Genomic DNA, 22631 nt, shown 5'->3' on the forward strand with positions numbered 1-22631 from the left:
TGAGATGGAGAGAGAGAGGTGCTGTCTCTGGTAAAATATGAAAGGCCAGCGCTTGCTGACAGCCCATGGCTTTTCTCCATAGCGCTAACACCAAGTGACTGGAATGATCCATCGCTGCTTTGTGGAGACTTGTGATATAAATGCTAAGGGGGGGTTGTTGAAGATCCAAGAACGCTCCCACATCTCTCTTCTTTTGCCAGGCATAGGCGCCGCGTCGCACGGGGGAATTTGTTATGTGTTCTCTCATCTCGCCATTTCCGGGCGTGCGGCAACTCGGCCTCCCGTTCGTCCTTGTGCCTTTTTCAGTTTGACAAGTGAGTGGCCTTGGGGACTTTGGACTCCATTTTCAAATTGACCATTTGTAATCAGTTTTCAAAGGAGTGAAGGGGTTGAGAGAGGAGGTGAAAAACATGAGGCAGAAAAATGGAAATGAAGTCCTGCTTGTTTTGGCAAAGGGGACTTATATGAGAGGCAGGCAGCGCTGATCACTTAAAGGTGCAATAGGTGATTTTCTACAGAATTTTTTTTTGTTATAGGCTACTGGTTGAAAGTCTCCTCACATCCTGATAGAAATCACTATGTTAAATGGTCTCAATGTACTTTTATAAATATATAGTCTGTGGAAGGCGTAGGACCATAAAATGTAAATGCAATCATTATATTCGATCCGAATGAAATAATAAGATGTCCTACCTGCTTGTCAACGTTTGTTTTACGTACCCTCGAGCACCCTGCTCGCACAGACATTACGTCATCAGCGCGTACAGACAGAGGAGCACCGCAAACAAACAGCAGCCACCATTTACAGTTCCTCCAAAACAACAAGCATATGAGTTCACGCTAGCCTGGCAAGCCAGACCTACATCAAGATGTTGGGTCTGGCAACTCACCATAGACACGGCTCAATCCGAGGGGCGGGATAAACGGCTGTCTTTCAAATTCCCTCTGCATGCAATAGGACAGCGCTTCAACCAACCAGAGCGTTTTCCCAACAGCGGAGCTAGTTGATAGATTCAACTTTTGCCATATCTGGCCGGCAAAACTACGAATACATCTTCCTTTTTTTAAGAATGACTTAAAGCTACACTGTGTAACTTTTTTAGTTGATTCTTAGCAAAAAACACTTAGTTCTTTCAAAAATATATGTGCTCATTAATGTATATTTACTTCTTTCAAGTAATAAAGTATTCTCTTAAGTTTATAATCTGCCATTGAAAGTACATACGGGTGAGGGGTTCGAATGCCGGTCGCCATGTTGCCCCTCCATCTTGAAACTACATTAGCCAAAGAGGGACATACCTGTAAATTCAAGCTTTGCCTTTTGCGTTTTTCACTCAGTGACACCGTGACGAATGCGAGGGGGAGATTACTCGCGAGCTCGCGAGTGCCGGCAGATTTGAAAGATAGTGTGGTGTGTGTGTGTGTGCGTGCGTGCGTGCGTGCGTACTCACATTTGAAAGAGAGAATTAAAACGTCAACGCGACAGACAAATCAGCAAGACCATAGTCAATATTGGAGTAACTTTTCCCAGATGGAAAGAGCTCATGAGGAGAAAAGATTTTAAAACGGACGCCGAGGTTGCCTGCTTTCTTCTCGACAGGTAATTCAGCCTGTTGTAATTCATTTGTGTAAATTCGAAGTTTTATAGTTGCTTGTCTAACCATAGCATGGTTGTGCATAACGCCAGAACGACCTCTAGTATAACTTCATCCTCGCATCAATGGTGAAAAAGTATTGTTTACCTTGTAACATAAATCTGTGCTGCGACGGATCACAGGTGATGAATAGTTTTAAAGGCGCAATTTTTTAAGCTATATAAAAAAAGGACACTGTAAATTTTAGTTATTTTTAATTGCTTTTACTTTGTACACATTGTAACGTTAGCCTAATCTGATTATGCTGGGATAGCCGATTCCAAGGGTGACGTTTACCTCCTGACATCTGTCCTGTAGTTTTATTCATTTTAGACGTATTGTTTATTATTGTCATGGACGAAGTCGATAACTGGAAGCCATGTTAATCTTGGAATAATACGGCCACCGTAGGAGTTAAAACGCCCTCGGAATTGAGAGGAACAGAAACTAATATTCACTGGGTAGTCATATACAATTTCACCGCTAGATGGGGGTAAAAATCACACAGTGTAGCTTTAAGTGCCGTTCTATGCTCTTTTCTCAAAGAAAAACCTAACTCCAAGTCCTCCAGAGTCGCGGACAAAGCCGATTCGAAAGACTGTTCTCCAGCAGCTCCGCCATTCTTTGTTTTCAAGTGGCAGGGAACCGTCGCAACTCTGTCGTCATTATGTTAAGCCCGCCCCGCCTACTCTATACACGACGTGATTGGCCTGACCCAATTTAGGTTTTTGCAGCTCGAACGTCAATGGAGAGTTGCTAGACTGCCCTGGCTGCAAAATACATTTTGCTGCCGCTAGGGTGCGTCTAGATTTCTAGGCTATGTTCATGCCATAACTATCATAATTAAGAGATATCAACCTGTGACGGTCTAACCGGAGCTGTTCACGTCCTCAGACTCGGAATTATGCTTTTCAATGTCAACCGTATCAACACCACAATGAATCGGCAGCAGTCAGGTACAGGCTCTCTAAGTTGTGTATGTTCATTATTATTGTAATGTTATGTTCTTTTGAGACATGAGGTAGTTTAACGCCATCTCTTGTGGTGCTTTGCTAACGTTAGCCTGCTAGCATTGAAAGCATAACACATGAAGGCACACACACACCTGCCTTCATGTGTTATGCTTTCAATGCTAGCTGGCTAACATTAGCATTTCCCAGATCACCTACTACACCTTTAAAGGAGTTCACACAAAAAATGTAATTCTATGATCAAGATTGTGTGATCAAGAGGTTAAGGTTAGTTTTCAGAGTAGGGTTTTGGGATAGTATTTGTTGTAGCGTTGTGTTGGCAATTAGCACTGTGACACATCAGTAATGAAATCTTTAGAATCGGTGGAGTTTGCGCTGAAGTCCACTACGTATTGATTTAATCCAGTATGTCATCGTGTTACAAGCTGACCCTTATGATGACTTTCTTTTTTCTGCAAAACATAAAATAAGATATTCTGAGAAATGTTTCAGTCACTGGAAGTCAATGGCAACCAAAACATGAGGGTGTTAAATCTTTTTATTTTTATGGAACAGTTTATTGAACCTTTAGACAAAAAAAAATACAATTAATAATTAGCATGTGTGTTTTTTCCTAAGTATCATATTTGACACATTATGCTTATTATGGCTCATATAGTATCTTACCCTTTAAGAGTGTGTGTGTGTGTGTGTGTGTGTGTGTGTGTGTGTGTGTGTGTGTGTGTGTGTGTGTGTGTGTGTGTGTGTGTGTGTGTGTGTGTGTGTGTGTGTGTGTCTGAATTAAAAGGCTCAAGAGAGAAGAGAATTTCTTGCCCAACTCTGTCTATTTTATCTTTTAATTTCTGAAACATTTCTTGCAGAACTGTTCTTTGATGCAAATGTTAGCGAGTACATCTGTGGACACAAGGTCAGGCGGTCGAGAGCGTTCAGTGGCCGCCTTTGGTCACGCTGGCTGCTCCTGGCTCCTTGACATGACTGACATTTTCACTAGTAGCTGCCTTTATGTGCTATGAGAAAGAGAGAGAGAGAGAGAGGGTAACTCATTTTCTGGATGTCTGCTTCACACCTGAAGCCACACTTGTTTCCATCAGCACGTTGTGCTGCTTATGCAAAATGGCACGGTGGTAATAAGGAGACAATCAATGCTGTCCGCTGCTTACTTTTCGACAGGCCGTGTCTGCGGGGCGGAACGACCCTGTGTACCCTCCAAGCTGTGTCCTTTTTTTCTAAATTACTGACAATTTAACACAGGTGGGATGCGATACCAGATATTCATGGAGTCTAAACCAGATGCTGGACTCGTTTCCTTACAAGCACAATTTGATCAAATGCAAATGGGGGGAAACAGCATTATTTTATAATTATGTTCATAAGTCATTCTCAGAAAACGGTGCAATATCTGAGCCTTTTGCTTCATTTGGCAAAATTACTATAGAACTTTACAAGAAATCAGACCCTCCTCCAGGTTGAAATTCCAGGTCCAAGAAAAGTGGGTATTTTAGATTTCATTTAATTTAATTTAAACATAAGCTATTTTGCTTTATTTTATATTAAATAATAATAATAATAAAAAATGAAATAGTTTTTTACTGTTCATAATTTTGGGGATTTTGAAAGAAGTCTCTTCTGATCACCAAGTCTGCATTTATTTGATCAAAAATACAGTAAAAACAGTAATATAGTGAAATGTTATTACAATTTAATCTAACTGTTTTCCATTAGGATATTATTTTAAAATGTAATTTTTTCCTGTGATGATAAAGCTGTATTTTCAGCATCATTACTCCAGTCTTCAGTCATATGATCCTTCAGAAATCGTTCTAATATGCTGATTTAGTGCTCAAGAATTATTTCTTATTATTATCAATGATGAAAAAGGATGCAATTTTTTGAAATTGAAATTTTTGTAACATTATAAATGTTTTTACTGTCTCTGTCCAGCATAATGCATTCTAGATGAATAGAAGTAATCATTTCTTTGTTTTAAAAAACTGATCCCTGTAACATGTAGGGCTACGCTCTCTTTTGTTGAGTTTTTGTGTTATGTTTTGCCTGAGTTTTCCTTTGCTTATTAGTTTCCATGGTACTAAATTAGCTAACAACTGTTTCTGTTCATATTAATTTACCCTATATTTAAGCTCAGTTTTCCAAGTTTCTTTGTACGGTGTTGTGATTCTGATGCTCCTGCGTGTTTTCCTTGCTTGTTATTAAAATACTATTGATCTATCTTTTGATTCGTGTTCATCTACATGTGACAACCCTAAACTTTAAACGTCACACTGTAATCAAAAAATAAATGTAGTCTTTTCAGAAAAAGTAAAATGGCAGCTGTGGTTGCCAGAATAATACCGTAAAAATACAATAAAAATGTAAACATATTTACAGAACAACCATTTTACAGATTAAAACTTAACTTACAAAAAAAACAATTACATTTTAAACCGGTAAATCCAAGCCATTTTCTGCTGAATGAGCAAGGCTGTGTTGCTAGTTTTCTCAATTTCTAAGACACTAAGCACCATTCTCTGAACCAAATTCTCAATGGCCTAAACACATTTGTTAAACAAATCACTCTTTCTGCAAATGCTGAGGCAGAATTGACCTTGATTTTTGAGTGTATTGAAGCGTGCCTTGTTTAACCTTTTTGGTTTTTGCAGTTGGACTTCCGTATTTAAGGTATGCAAGTGCTGAATATTCACTATACAATATTCAGTATTCAGAATTTTCTCTGTAAATTATACAATGATTTGTTCTTTTTAAAAATTTTTTTTTTTTTTTTTTACATTTAACAGTATTTTATTGAAATGTGAGGTTAGATCTATTACAGTTTTTCTCTGTATTGTACATATGGGAACGTACTGTCACATTTTTACAGATAAAATAATAAAAAAATAAATTACAGGGTAGAGTATTAAAATGTTTTGTGCACTACACATTAAACCAAATCAAAGCTATCAAATAATGTGAACAATTGCAGTGCTTGGGGAATGGAGCATGAAAAGTACATATTCCTACAAATGATCTATAAAGGCATTCAAAGAAAAGCAAATGATCAGGATACCAAACAGTGCATGTAAGCAGCCCATTCAACAAGACTCATAATCAGATCATAAACGCTCAGATACCGACATGCTTATTAGCTCTTTCCAGCTTGCGACACAGCAAATCCATGATGCTTTCCAGAGGCCCATAAAATCGATTGGGGTTGCCCTCGATTTGCAATCACTGTCCTTAAAGCGTCCTCTTCATAGGTGTCTCCCTCCGCACACAATTTTATATGTCAAAAATGAATTGAATATTTTCACAGCATACATGAGAGTGTGGCCCTTCTATTATATTAAAAGCAATGTCTGGTGTGGAGGGGTTCGGCCTGGGGATTCGGATGGAAGCGAGATAATTAGGATAACACAGAGGGTCCAAAAATATCCAGCTCTGGTGGTGAGCTTGCATTTGTTTCAATAAAGTAAATTGATTATCAAATCCTCTTCTGTCAGAATGAGAGTCGTAGATCCAAATGCAATTTTTAGTTTGTACTACAACTATACTTAAAGTGAACTTATAGGTAGACTGATAGTTTACTAGTCAAATACTTGTAAAGTACACTTAGAAGTATACTCTCAGTAAACTATACTAGTTTAGTAGATTTATACTGCAAGTACTTGTAAGTTTTCTTTAAGTGAACATAATATCCTACTTATAGTTTACTATTTAATATTATTTTTGCACTGTAAGTATCCTATATGTTCCTATTTAGTTATTAGGTTTTTTTATATACTTGAAATATACCTTTAACTGTACTTTAACTCTGTCCATACTTTAACTCTTTCCATATTTCCATATTTTATTCTAGCTTCATGCATTGTTTTTATTAACACTTGAATGTGGGTAAGTTTCATAAAATAAAAACATTTTAAATAAAAAGCTGGGAAAATCGCATTTTGGTCAAAGACTACGTCCTGATAGGATTCAGAATGATGATCAAAGCATTGATGGAGTAGATCGAGTCCATCAACACCCCTAAAGCTTCACATTAGCCACACATTTCCTGAGTCAACATTTCATCAGGCAGTTTTGAATTTATATGCTATTTAATGTTTGATGATCGCGTTATTTTACATTTGCATTATCAATCTTCTTTCACTTGTTTCTGCTTCATCTTCACCTGTGCTTTAATCTGGAGATTCTGTGCCATTTCAGAAGATGCGTAATAGCGCCCCCTATCGTATAACAGTGAAAACATGGATAGTTGCGAAAAAAAGGCGGGGAAAGAGTAAAGTAGATTTGAAGTAAAGATTTGATGTACACTACAAGTGAACTAACCTACACAAAAATTCAGATACTCAGAATTAGTAACATTTCAGTTTTCTTTAATCAATATTTTTAAACAATGTAAGTTTATAAGACAGTGGGTAAATGTGAAAATAGGTATTTCTTGGCTACTCAATCAAAAGAGTATACAACTACAAAACAAGTATACAAAGTATACTTAATTATACTTTTAATTATACAAGTCAGATTGTGCCAAAAGAGTAACACCTGACGATGTATGACGTCGGATGTAGGAGTAGCGTAAGCTTTGACGCCTCTCGCGGTTCAAACAAACAGGGCTGTGCAACAAACTCAAGCTCCTCCGACATTTCTCTTTCAAAATTGTCGTTTTAAACTTCTAATTCGTGACTGGTGTTTTGTTTTGCTCTATCCTCTGCACTTCCGCATTCTTCATTACGTCATGCACCAGGTCAGGGTTTACTCTTTCGAGTAAACCGATGCGTACGGCCGTCTGCCGGAAGCTAGTTATTTTAGTTAATAAAGTTCTAAATATAGATATTTTTCTTACACAAACACATCACTTCAGAAGGCCTTTATTAACCCCCCAGAGCTGTGCAGAGCACTTTTATCATGGATGGATGCACTTTTATGGACTTCAAATCAGAAACGACCATTCCCTGCCATTATAAAGCTTGAAAAAACTCTGATTGTAGTGCAATTTTAAGTATATTTCTGAAAAGTACATTTCTGAGAAGGACTGATTTACTGAAGTATACTTATTTTTAGTTAAAAAAAAAAAAAAGTATACTTATAGCACACTTGAATAAACTTCTTTTTCGTAAGGGTAGGACATGACGATACACTGAGTTGGCTGGCAATCCTAGATTATAAAGTGGTAGCCGCAAGCAATAGGCAAAAGAGGATGTGAAGGACGAGGACAGAATGTTGATTGCACATTGTCTCGAGGGTATTTCTCACTCCTGCTCCCCTACAGAGGTGACTCATCACAGTACAGTAGGATATCCAAACAGATAACAAAACTTTGCCATATTTAAATGTAAATTGGGTTTCCAATTCATACTTGATCAATCATAATATATAAAAAATACTTTAGTTAAAACAGAAAAATGAATCTGTTTATTTTGTCTCCTTATTACCATTTATTTTGCTCAAAACAATAGTGAATCATGAAGAGGAAGTGACGTCATCTGAATTTTTCATATCACATGTTGCGATAGTCTTTTCTTCCCTATTGAGATGTAATCCAAGTGAAAAAAATTAGGACGGGACTTGATTTTGTCCATGGGAAATTGGTTGTGATTTGCTATTGGTGGATCTCATGTGAGTGACAGGTTGTCCCGCATTAATTTTTTGAAAATACTATAAATCATTTATAATAAATACTGTAATATTCCATAGAGGAAAAATAAACAAGAATTGTCCATTTTGATTTTATGGTGACTTTATAAGCGAGTTCTATTCTCATTTAATATAATTTGTTGTTTTTCATGCTTGACAAAAGCATATCCATAAATTACCTATATCCTATTTCCACCCTGTCACATTATAAAACAATTTTTATTTTGTTTGTTTTTTTCTACAATTTATACAAAGTAATATCGTTGATGTTTGAATGCTAAAGATAGGAGGCCATAACCTTGAAAACAGAAAATAACAGCAATTTTGGTTTGAAATGTTTCCCCGGTCACAAGTTCAGAATATTCAAATCATTGTTATTTGTTGAATAATTTATCTTGAGAAGATGAAATTCAATTTATTCATTTTCAATACATTCTTCAATACATGGGTTTCAATGTATTCAATTGTATTCAATACAATACACTAGAAAGTTACAGAAAGGTCAGTTTGATCAGGGATGCAACTAAACTCAGTGGACCTTGAGGGACAGTGTGTTTAAACTTGAAGATTAACCTTAAAATGACCTTTCCAACATGTAAAAGGCACATTTTTTGTTATAATTTTTCAGTTTTGAGATAGCAGAATAGAAAGGTAACCAAAACAAAAAACAGAGGCAACTAATAATATTGCTACTAATTTGAAATATGTGTCTCCAACAAACTTTTGTGAAATGGTTTGGGCCCATTTCACTATTGACATCTTTTACATCCAGGATCATGCATAACATGATCCTGAGCTTAGTGTTGGACTTACAGAGAGATGAACTGAAATTCATCATTGTTCTTTCAGATTGTTGTTAGTACATGGTCATTTTTCAAAATTATCTTGGAACAAGGATTCCTAATCATGAACAGAGCTGACCCTGCCACATTGATCAAAGTGTCAAGGCTGTAAGAGAGGATCATTGAAACAGAAAGACACAGTTTCTTTTGAATATCTTCTGTAAAATGGTCTCAGATCTTTACTTTACTAAGATCTCAATGTGTTTACATGCACTAAATTTCATCAAAATGAAATAAATCCAATCCAATTTACAAATTCTGGATGTTCTGCTGATGTGCGCAAGGTTTTTTTTTGTTTTGTTTTTTATCTGATCGAAACAACAGTCGGATTCAAGCATTTAATTTATGTTTAGATTTGCATTGAAGTTTAGATTAAATAATCAAAATATGAGGAAATTTTTTTTATATATATAAAAATATATATATATATAATATGATGATATAAAAAACCACTAAACTTTGTTAAAGTATTATTTTTAAATTATTTGGAATAAATGGCAAACTACAGCAACAGGTTTTATTTTACTATGCAAAAATATTTCTCACTTGTTTTTGCATGTGTTCATAATTTCTTTGTTTGACAGCCTGGCAAAAAATGATGTCAGCAAGATTTGGTATGTTTCATTGCGTTATCACAAATAAAAGAAATGACTCCAAGTTGACTCCAAGCCAATATGCTTTCAAAATCTTGAATACATTTTTAATAATATTTGAATAAAGGGTGAAGATGTCAATTTTCCTAGGCCGGATATCACTTTTGGCCATGACTATATATCAGAGAGAAACGGGTTCTCAACAAGAAAAAAATGTAGGGCGGGACTTTATTTTGTCCATGAGGAATTGATTGGATGGTTTTTGTTTGCTATTGGTCGATCTCATGTGAGTGACAGGTTGTCCCGCCCTCACGCCAGTAAACATGTCATCAGAGAAGAGATTATGAGGGCACATGAATTAAATACTGAAATATTCCATAAAAAATAAGAAACGTCCATTTGGTGACTTTAAGAAATAAAGAGAAGAGACACTGTGATTCAAAAACTCACTGATCAGATAGTCCATCACATGTCAGACGCCACGCTCCGTCCTTGCCAAACTACCAAACAGCAGCAGCTGGTACACACTCCGCTGGGCATTTTCCACTTTTCCCGTCACCGCTCCATCACATCTGAAGATGAGAGGCTGTAATTCACAGGCTATCTATTCTCAAGGTTTAGCCACACAGTCTTACCCCTCCACTCGTCCATCCACCACAGCTCCCAAACCAGGGTGGTATCCATCTCCTGGCTGCAGGACAACCTCTTCCGGCATGGCATCACTCCCAGTGCCCCACTTACAGCCATCAGTCACTGTCTCAGCTGATAGCTCCATGTGTCAGCCGTATGGATGACCGTCGCTTACCTGTACGGTCCTGCATGCCAATAGACTCAGAGTTATGGGGAACAGAGTAGTCAGTCTGTTCAAGTATTTCACGTCATCTGTGACGGGATGGAAAAGCATCTTATATTCATTAAGGCTGTGAAGTGTGAGTATACTGCAAAAATCTATTTCTTATTTTTTGGCTCGTTTTCCAGATCTTAAATCAAGCAATAAACAATTCAAAAAAGAAACCAAGCTCATTTTTCTCATTTGAAGCACTTGATTTTGATACATTTATCAGAAAACAAGACTTAATCTTCTTAAGTAAATTACTTCTGTTTAGATATTTGTACCGGAAAACAAGACAAAAATACTGTGTAAGAAATTTACCTTGTTCAGTGATAAGAATCAGGTTTGAGAAGTAAACAACTGCGATGCTAACTTAGCTATATATGTCAATAGCGTGAGAGCATCGCGTGACATAATAGTGTTTCTCTAGTAACTATTGATCAAGTGAGTAGCAGTGTAGTGCGACGAAACACTTTTAATGTCTTCTTAGCTAAGAGAATTGAACATGCAAACCTAAATGGTTCTCTCTCAAAATTAGCATAGGAAAGTTTGATTCATTGTAGTGAATTGCTTCATCCTGGCATAGATATACATGCTCTCTGTAGCATTGGAAAGTCTGATTCATTATTACCCAATTTTATTTATAGCTTGTAGGTTTGTTTTGATTGTGGTTTGCTTGATTACTTTTAAAAGTAATCTGTTACAATATTGCATTACTCCTTAAAAAAGTAACTAATTGCATTACTTGATTACGTTTTTTTGGAAAGCAAAGTTACTTTTGAGTTACTTTTTCTCAGCTGGGCTGAGCTTGCTTAATTAAATAATGAAAAAAAGATTCTATTTTTGTCTAATGTAAAGGTTCTTTCACACTAAAAGTGAAATGAATAAGCCTCAGGCTGAAGGAAATGTAAATTCACTCCTGTACAGTAGAGGGCGCAGCTCAAACAAACCTTTCAGTTGGGCTGCCATTCTGAATCACAGAAGAATAGGACGCAGGAGAAGAAAGTCCAACACTAACTTCAGTAATAAAAACAAAAAAAATGAACAAAACTGATGTTTGTCTTAAGTCATGTTTGCTTATTAGTATGGTTGAATGGATCATTGAAGGTCAGCAGCAAAGACATTGGTTAATAAAGTGAGATTAAATACATAAAGTCTTTGTTTTATTTAACATGCTTCATTATTGCAGGTAATATTCTGCGTTTGCATTTCACTGTTTGGTTCATTTTGAGGGATACTGAATCTGTTTTTCTGCAAGTGAGATGAGTAAACGCATTCTCGCATTTATGGAAGCAGATTAGTCTCAATTATAATTCATGCAAAAAACATGATTCACACATGCGTAGACAATTTCACATGCATGAAACCTAATTCATGTACACACAAAAAAAAAAAAATCGCCTTGGATTTGTGTGTGTGTTTTTGAGACTTTCCTGGCAGCGCTCTCCTCCTACACAGAGCAGTCGTACTCTTTAGCCAATCAGATTTAAGCTTATCAATCGATCAGTATCACGTGAGGCCGGGCCTACCTTCATGTTACATCATCAAAAAAATGATTTTTTTGTGTGTGTGTATGTGAATTAGGTTTCATGCATGTGAAATTGTCTATGCATGCATGTGTTTTTTTGCGTGAATTATATTTGAGACTAATCCGCTTCCATACACATTTAACTACAATAACCATCATGTTCACACAAAGCCTTTGCACACTCCTGATTTCTCTCAACGTGGTTTCAGTGTAAAACAAAATAACTTCCGTTATTTATTTGAAAGAGTAAACTTGGATATTTTGTTGTAAATTTAAATGTAGCTCATGCATTACATTATTAGTGACTTGAAAAAAGTAACCTGATTATGTAACTCGCGTTACTTGTAATGCAGTACCCCCCAAAACTGTTAAAGATTTTTTTTTCCTCACTTCAAAAGAGGTTGAATAAGAGAATATGGCTGAACAGAAATGAGGACATTAGTTTCCAATAATTATTTGAGTAAAAATAGCAATGTACTTGGTGCAATAATCTTTTCAGCTTCTTGGTTTAAAGCTTATAGGAATTTTTTTTTAGAGATCTTATACAAACAAAGACTTTGCAGTATCAATTGAGAATATAATCCTGTCATTATTGGGGCCCAAGGGAGGCCTTTTTCAGCCACTCAGACGATGACAGTTCACAGTGAGTGCCTATTATTCAGGACTAAATGGAACTGAAAATGTACATGCCACATTGAACTGGCTGCTGAAAGTACAGTCCTCATGCCAGAAGAAATGCCATTAGTGTTCCCATTCACTTCACTCCAAATAGGCTCTAGTCAGTCAATTGATGGTATGGAAGAGTTTACTTTTATTGCCGTCTCCTATACAACTATCTTTTACATTGAAAATATATTTTTATCTTTGTGAATGCCTACTGACCCGTAGATGTTAAATATTAATTCCATAGTATCTAAACTAATTTTGATTTAAAATCGGGAGTTTGAAAATGAAAGCACAAAACATAGAGGCAGAAATAAACAAGTGGGTTTTAGAATATTTAATATAAAATTAATTACATATGTTCACTGTTATTATTTCAGATTAATCATGAAATACCACTAAACCAGCAAAGGCTCTATTATTTATTATAATTATATTTTCAATTAAATTCACATTTATTAGCGCTTTTCACAACACATTGTTTCAGAGCAGCTTTACAGAAAATTCATGAGTCTACATTACAATTTAGAGTGATCTGTTATCAGAGGTGACTGTGTCCAAGTTATGCATTTCAGAAATGTACATATACAAATCACGCAGTTAGCTAACATCATGTATTCATTTAAGGCAGAAACAATGAGCTCATTGAAGTAATTATTACAAGTTGTGAACATAATGATTACAATATATAGAAAAATTGGCATTGGTGCATGTTGATTCAGAATTATATAACTGTAAATTAATAATTCTATATTGTAGAAATTGGTCAATTCGAGGAAGGCCTCAAGTCATGTTTATTTAAATGTTTGACAAATATTTCTTTGATTGGAAGCATTCAGTCACTCATGAGGTTCTTCATTAAAGTATTGCAATTACATAAAACATCAGTTATTGGTGTATTGTTACTTTTGGTGCTGTATCTATTCATTGTGGTATAATAATGTGATTTCTGGCCTATAGATGTTTTATGATATCAAAATGACCAAATGTAACACTTGCATCATCAGGAGTGCTGAATTCAACATCTGACTTTATTAGGTAAGGCACTTTGAAATGGATTCTCTCGCATACACGCTTTTATTTCTTTTTCTTCTGTGGTTTATTCCTTGAGACTGCCTTTATCTCACAGGGTATCTCTGTTTCTACATCTTTCTGTTTCGACCGTCTTTCAATCCCTGCTGGCTTCTCCCGCCAACACCGGAGCCATATCATTTAACACATACTGTCACTGACGCTGAAACCTATAGGACGCTTGTCTAGCAGGGTTCCCACACTTCTTGACCAGTGCATTTCCATTAATAATTTAGTTGTTCATGATTAATAAATAAGGATTTTTAAAAGTAACTATAGAGAATGCACTCACAAAAAGCTATTTTTATACCCAATGAAATATTTGAGCGTAACCAAAAACCGTTTCGCTAATTGCCGTGACTTTTTCCAGGCTGCAATTCGCAAATATTTAATGATATTTCCAGGTTTTAATCGTGGGAACCCCGTTCTAGGTTTTGAATATAATCTACTTCATACTGGAAATAGTTAATTAGCAGCTAAATTATTCAGTTAATTTATATTAATCTAATGAGTTCCCTTGTTGCTGAATATTTCATAAGTGTGTCAAAATATAAGTATGTTCCAATAAAAATGTGCCTCCATTAATTTGACATCTGTATAATTGACCATCAGTGGAGGTGATTGAATGTTACAATTAAATACACTAATTTACATTCAAGAAACCCGTATAAAAATGTCAGACTGACTGGAACATGTGGATTAAAAATAGCTTCTATTGTTGCTTAATTCACTTGAGCTCCGATTATCATAATTCAAACAATACAATCAAATACGATTTGTGATCTCATATTATTAATTTATAGGATGCAATAATGGCTGTTCCTGGGTGAACAATTAGAACAGAACACAAATTTTTTCAGCCATTTACTCCCTTGGGAGTTTAAGGCTGCGGTTAGATTCAGCATTCCCTCATTTCCAATGGTAATTACATGTGCAATCCAGTTAATGACACTTTAGTTTGCATGTAAAATTACTACAACCTGTTATGTTAATATCTCATGAACATTCTCATTTTACACCATTAGGAGAGTGAAATGACTGTAGAACTCGCATAAAGCAAACCCAGTCAATACACCAGCACAAAATGCTGTTCCAAATTTAATACCATTTTTGGCCACACAGAGGCAGCATTTATCAACAAAACACTAGAACTGAAACCTTGATTTTCTTGCTCATGCTTCATACTAAATGTTCAAGAACCCTCAGCTAAAGGAATTAAGTCCAACTTCGATTTAATAACAATGACTCACTTGATTTTACAGCAAGCAACACTGTAGTGTAACCAGCTAGGCTCATCATTATTTAGGCTGCAGAAAATAGAAATTACTGCATTTTCATTAGACATTTCCTGATGTCATTTCTACATGTGTAATATAATGTTGATTTCGTTTCTTAGTAATGTTGTTAAATGCTCTTGGGTTTGGTCTGAGAGCGATGTTTGGATATGACAGCAGCATACTCTCTACCTGAGCGGTATATGGTGCGTTTTAGTTCAGGCGTAGAGAAATCCACATGAAACAAGCCGAAGCGCACACTGAAGCCATGATTCCATTCAAAGTTATCCAGCAGTGACCAGGCAAAATATGCCTTTACATTCACTCCATCTTGACTGATAGCTGGAAAACAAACACATCATCCATATTATAATAATATAGAATATAATATTTGAAAAACTTTCAGTAGTCTGGGTCTCAAAGCTACAATACAAGGACTTTACTGTCCTGTCAACTGGATTTTACAATTTCAGGACTACATCCACGCTTGTGATGTAGAAATACACTTAAAGGGATAGTTCACCCAAAAATGAAACTTGATTTACTCACCCTCAAGCCATCCTAGGTGTATATGACATTCTTCATTAAGACGAATACAATCAGAGGTATATTAAAAAATGTCCTGACTCTTCCAAGCTTTATAATGGGAGCCCAAAATTTGAAGCCCAAAAAAAGTGCATCCATCCATTATAAAAGTAATCCACACCGCCCCGGGGGGCCTTCTGAAGCGAAACGATGCGTTTAAGGAACAAAATATATATTTAAACCGGTATTAGCTATAATAAATAGCCCGGCAGATGACCGTACGCATAGTGCGCAAGTCGATTTGCACCACAAGAGTAACCCCTGACGCATGTATGTCGTCGGATGTAGGAGTAGCGTAAGCTTTGACGTTTCTCGCGGTTTAAACAAATAGGGCTGTGCAACAAACTCAAGCTCCTCTTCTATTATATCGAAATCCTCTGAGATTTCCCTTTAAAATTTCTCATTTTAGACTTGTAGTTCGTGATCGGTGTTTTGTTTTGCTCTATTCTTTGCGCTTCCGCGTTCGTCAATATGTCATGCGCCAGGTCAGAGGTCACTATTTCGCTGCAAATCGCTGCGTACGGTCATCTGTCGGAAGCTAGTTATTATAGCTAATAAAGTTTTAAATATGGATATTTTTCTTACAAAAACCCAACGCTTCGCATCAGAAGGCCTGTATTAACCCCCTATGGATTAATTTTTATGATGGATGGATGCATTTTTGGGTCTTCAAAATCTCACCCCCCATTCACTGGATATTTTTTTAAATATAACTCCGATTGTGTTAGTCTGAATGAAGAAAGTCATATACACCTTGGATGGCTTGAGGGCGAGTAAATCACGGTATAATTTTAATTTTTGGGTGAACTAACCCTTTAAGCAAACTTATAAAAGAGTACTTATTATGGCAACAATATACTTACTTAAAAGTAAGTATAACCTGAATGTAGTGTTTTGACACTTAATTGCAATTAAATGAAAATGTATTATAATATAAATGTATACAATTAGTTCAACTTAAGGGTGCTTTTTGACCCGCAAGTTCATCTTTGTATGTAATCTCATAAATAATTACTTCTATTGTCTTTAAAATATGGTATTGCTGCATGTACTGACAAGCATTTATGGTAAACTAAAATTGACTTAATGTAATTTCTGTTGAAATTCATGTCTTGTATTTAAATACAAACATAAAGTTGGAATAATAATAATCATCATCATCATCTAGTACATTGCACATTTTTTAGTATGTTATAGTCAACATCAAAAAAAGTGTTCTTTTTTTAAAGGACAACAAAAGATTATTTAAGTAATTATTTAAGTATCATTTTAAGTAAAACTTTTCATTTGACATTATTACAAAGTGTATTACAAACAACTTAAGTGTGTTAAGAAAGTCATGAAAGTGTACTCTCATTAAAATTAAATTATCTGCAAGTACGTTTTTTAAGGAAAAACTATTTATTTGTGTTTAAGAACAATACAACTGTGCATTGAAGCACACTTTTTCACAATGGCATTACTAGTCTGTATAAAATTAACTGTATAAAATGAACTTTGTACTCTTGAGCTATTTTATTGTACATTGCGCAGTGTTAATATGACAGTACCTTTGCCAACTTCCTGCAGAGTGTCCTGATAGAACTGTGAGCGGTCGGCATCTTCTATCTGAACCGGCCCCATCTGCGAAAAGCCATTTTCAGTGATATAGATGGGCAGACTGGAATATGTGTCCTAAAAAAAAACAAGCAAATGTAAATGATTTTGTTAACAAGACAATATATGAATCACTCTATAATAAATACACTCCTAATTAAATATAGGAAATAAAAATAAAGGAAAGTTAGAGAGAATTGTGCACAAATAAATGAAGGTACCTTTATATATTTCAGCAATTTCCGCAATCCATCAGGAACAACAGCCAACCAGTGAATCCCACATATGGGCCATGACGGGTCAACAACCCCCTCTGCCCCCTGATCCCCCACGAAACTGAGCTCGTTGTTCTTATCAGCACTACTTAGATCTTTGACTTTCCGAGAGGTGTAATAGTTTAGTGCAAAGAAATCCGCTGTGCCCAAAGGAGTGGGCTCTTCCTTTGAGAAACGTGGTAGCCGAGAGCCCTGCTTGTATCCCAGATCCAAGCTCCTATTCTCAATCCTGAATCTCATGGACTCTGGGTAATCTCCTGTGCAAAACACAGGGCAGGCAAACCAGCCCAGAGTGAAGTCCTTGTAGCGCTCAGTGGCTGCAGCATCTTTAGGACAGTCCGGGTTCAACGGCTCTACCCAGTCACTGTTCAGGGCAAGAGACACTTGCCCTCCTTGTAAAGGCCTGAAATGAGCATTATAAGTATGCCAGGCTTTGGTGTGGGCACGCAGCATGTTATGTCCCGCCAAGTAGACTGATATTCCTGGATCTTTGATCCCAGGGGCAAAGGTGCCATCTTCATGACCCAGCTTGGCACAAACATAGGGCTCGTTCAGTGTGATCCAGAGCTTCACTCTGTCCCCAAAGGTCTTAAAGCAAAACCTGGCATAACTTTCAAAGATGTCTGCAATATCTGCTGAGTTCCATCCACCAAGATCCTGTAAGGCCTGAGGTAAGTCCATGTGGTACAATGTGATCATGGGCGTCACATCACAAGCAATCAAGTCGTTAATCACTTCGTTATAATACGCCACACCTGAGGGTTACGAAAAAAAGTCAAAAACGCAGGTAAGTAACTTCAGGAAGTATAATGATTTAGGTGACAAGTAGGCCAAAATTAAACTTGCACACCTTTTTACATTGTCCGTGTCAATCCTTTAAATCATTTAGAGTCGGCATGAAACCGATATTTTCCTCACTAATGTGACAAATGTATATCCGAGTGTAACGGGTTCACGAGCTAGGCAAAATTAGGGCAGGACTTGATTTTGTCCATTAGAAATTGATTGGACAGTTGTTGTTAATTGCTATGATCTCATGTGAGTGACGCATCATCAGAAAAGAGATGTTGTTGAGAGGTTTTTGATTAAACATTACAATGGTACTTAAAAAAGTGCATTTATAATAACACTGCAATATTCCATAAAAAATAACTTTAAACAAATGTGTAAACAATTATTTGAAGCTGAAATAAAAAGATGCTTTGTTTCCTCAAACTTGTTCATGGATTAAGAATGCTAGAATTTCAATAAAAGTGTTTTGAGTATAAATATATGTATCTTGTATTTTGTATATGTATTTTGACTCAGTTTTCATATTTTCCTGTTCCTACAGGTGAATATTTATGCTATTTAGATAAATATCTAATTTTACTTGTGTTTTTTAGTGAGAAGTTATTATTTCAAAGTATCATTTACAGGGTTTGTAAATCTGTTTAGCACAGAGAAAGAACAAGGGATTGACTTTTTTGATTTTACTCTTATGAACCTCACAAAGAGGGGCATTTTGTCTTGAGCACCTTTTGGATTAACATGATTTGTAGTTCCATCGGGAAGGAGCCGTGACCAGGATATGGACAGACGGTAATGGGTGAGACCAAGCTGTTGGATACATTTCAAGTCCTCTTTCCAGAGCTGATAGCTGTTACAGGCTACATCTCCATTATGGTCTTCAAACACCCGTCCTTTGACGTGACAGAATGTGTCCCATACGCTGGGGCCTCTACCATCCATATTCCAGCCTCCTGCAAGATAATTTAAGGAATCGAAAGGAAAGTTTAGACCCATTATATATAACCTCATTTAATTTTCTTTTGTCATGTACAACTGTCAAATAACAAAGTTTGACTGCTACAAAGTAACAATCCACATCTGCCTTCAACAAAAAGTACTGGGGTGTTATAATCGAGCGATATCATCTTACCATGGTATTTGCATGGTACTATAATGTACTACAATAAAGACGACCATATAATTACCATGGTATTTGTTAAGAAACATGACAATATAACGATGCCAAGTTAAAAACCTTGTAGTATTTTTGTAACTGAACAACTCTATGTTCTAAATAATTGCAAATTGTTGTTATTACATGCATCCTGAAATGCTGAATCTGCAACTGAGTTAAATCAGATAACAAAGTCTACAACCACCGCGACGTTTACCACAGTATATTAACACTAGTGTAAAATGCACCTTCTATTTGATAAGCAGCAGTCGCAGCTCCCCACGCAAAGTCCTTTGGAAATACGGTGACATCTAGTGCAGACATATTTTAAGACAATGGTGAAGAGGAAACTAGACAAAGTTAAACGGAATAAAAAAAATACATGCAATCTATTCTGGCTGCACGTTCGCAGCTTAAAAGTAAGCGGTGAACGTCAGCACGCCCTGCACGTTACGTCATCGCGCACCAACGTCATGAGACCGTACAAGGTACATTTAATTTTTTTTTTTAAATATATATATATATATATATTTACATTAGTGACGTTTTTTTTTTTTTTTACATTATTAACATTTTTTGATTAACTTAAATTAGTGACGTTTTTGCTGTTCGGTAGAATAAACGTTAATGATTTGTTTTTAGGCTCAACGAATTGTAATGCAAGAGTTTATCGTATCATGTTTCGTAAGAGACTGAAAAGGAAATAAACTGAAAAGCCCCAAGGACAGAGACCTTTGACCAGCATGAGGTGCAGTCCTCTTTACACACGGCTTCTAAATTGTCCCTGGTCACAATGACTTTATGAGAAAGATTTATGCCCCCATTGGAAGCATCTGCATGCGATTCAAAGTCACAAACGCTGCACACAATGCATTGTTCTCTTCAGGTTGTTCTGCTACGACGAGGACCCATCTTGGCTAACTTTTTTTCTTCTCTTTTCTTTTTTTTTTACACTACTGCCAACCTGTCTAAACTTGTTTGTAGTGCAGCAATGCAAAGAGAACCTTGTGTGAGGGCCACACAAAAACAACTGAGCACAATGGATCAAGGATCCTTTTGTATTGTGTTGCATTTTGTTTTGTGGTTTTGTAATGGAATGCCATAACTTTAAAGGAAATGGATGTGCTTTTTTATTAACTGCAGAAGTGGGTCACTCAGTTGTCTCTTATGTATGTTTAGATATATGGGTGATTCTCCAACTACAGGCACTTTTGTGTCCTGGCCTTTTTTTGTAAATAAATAAACAAACAAATGCACAAATAAATTGTCATTATGAAGTTCATGCTCCAACATTCTAGTAACCACCAAATCTTGCCCCTGTTTTCTTTTAAAAATGCTTTTGCAAGGCTGTTTATTAGCAGATTTTGCAGTTTTATGCTTGTCCCCAACCCAGACTGGCCCTCTTTGAATGTTAAAAAATTATATTAAAGGATCGATTTAAAAATATTTTTTAACATGTTTGTCTTAAGGACAAATAAATAATATCATACCATCGAAATTCCATATGTATATCACAATTTTAAACTATTTTTGGAGTGAAATAAGTCTGTCCCCAGGTTTTCCGTCATTTCCACCTCCCTCAACAAAATCCACTTTAATAGATCCACCTTAAATATTTTATTTACTTGGTAATCATGGAAATTATAGTGAAAAGGACGTATTAGTTGAAGATGAAACTTCAGGCACATGCGCTCTTCAGCACAAGAAAATAAATCAAGGTAACTCAAGCTTTTATACAGAGTATTTTTATTCAGCGTCATTTCCACCTTGGCTGTAGTTCGGTTGAATTATGTACAACAAATATGAAAATAATGTTTTTATGTTTATTACGAGTAAACAACATAAGTCCAAAAGTAGCTAAGCCTGACATGAGGGAGTGCTAATATTGCAGAAAAACTGCTAAAATGTCATTTCCACCTCCGTCATTTCCACCTCTGATAAATTACAGGCGATTTGGACATGATATATGCCGTTTTTGTGTGCTATTTGCATGTTCTCATGACATATTTGTGCTTTTGGACTGAGAACTTTATATATCACCATTCCAGTACACTCTATTTATTTGTATTTATTTATATGAATGTTTTGAGAAGGTTCATATCATTTGCATATCATTTGTAATCATTATTTTTAAAACTATTAGGTATACTGTTCAACTCATATAATGTTAACTAATAAAATACATGGTTAAAAATATTTTGGACTGGCAATTTAAGTAAAAATAAACAGAAACAATCTTTCCACCATAAACCGTAATTTCCACCACTACAATTTTTAAGAAAAAATAATGAAAGAATACCCAATGATGTGAATCTAAATGTATTTTAAATCAAGTAGTAATAGTTCATTACTTACAATATATGTGTGAGTGACTTATAATAAACATAGACCTGAGCAAAAATGAAATGCTGTAGGCAAAAATCCCAACTCGTGGCAACTCGTGGCATTTAGAAACAATAAATAAAAATGCATTAAGTTCATGAAGTATTAAGATTTATTTTGTTACATGATTAGGTAGCCACTGATGTTGTTGACTGATACATAATCTTATATAATCAGTTTTACAATATTATATTGTAATAAAATACATAAATTGAAAAGTGGTGGAAATGACATCTTTGAAAGCGCTCTTCAGAAAAACTGTTAAAAATTATAATAATCCATGGAATTCTAAAACTGCCCACTGTTATATTGTGTTAGAAGACAAATGAATGAAGCTAGGAAGATTGTTTTAAGTGTGTTTTAAGAGAGTGAATTTTCCATAAACTCACAGTGCCAAAAGTGCTCCTAGTTGGAGAATCACCCATATATATATATATATATGTGTGTGTGTGTGTGTGTGTGTGTGTGTGTGTGTGTGTGTGTGTGTGTATATATATATATATATATATATATATATATATATATATATATATATATATATATATATATATATAATAAAATGGAAAAGCATATTTTTTTGTTATGTATGCCAGGTTACAGGTTAATCCTGCTAGCTACTTTAGCACCTTATAAATCCTGGTGTTACAAATTAATTTTTACAAATAGAAATAGATAGTCTCTCAATTAATGTGCGGTGAGGTCATGAACTGCATGCTGTTTAAAATTTAAAAAAAGTTTTAAATAGAGTACTGCATTTCACACAGATCAGCAACCTTTTAATGACATAAAAACATTTAGACCAGTTTTATATA

At 35.6% G+C, this 22631-nt stretch overlaps 1 protein-coding gene across 1 annotated transcript; it reads right to left on the reverse strand.

Annotated features, from left to right (window-relative positions):
• Positions 1 to 13014: 13014 nt before the first annotated feature.
• Positions 13015 to 19858, reverse strand: gba3 (glucosidase, beta, acid 3). Its single transcript, XM_079865383.1, has 5 exons — positions 19686 to 19858; positions 19010 to 19234; positions 17439 to 18247; positions 17172 to 17295; positions 13015 to 15378 (listed from the first exon to the last, which is right to left on the reverse strand). The coding sequence occupies exons 1-5, from the start codon at positions 19759 to 19761 to the stop codon at positions 15167 to 15169; spliced, it is 1446 nt and encodes a 481-aa protein (XP_079721509.1). The 5' UTR covers positions 19762 to 19858; the 3' UTR covers positions 13015 to 15166.
• Between the last annotated feature and the right edge of the window lie 2773 nt (positions 19859 to 22631).

This window comes from Squalius cephalus, assembly GCF_949319135.1.
Source record: "Squalius cephalus genome assembly, chromosome: 3".
Lineage (NCBI taxonomy): Eukaryota > Metazoa > Chordata > Actinopteri > Cypriniformes > Leuciscidae > Squalius > Squalius cephalus.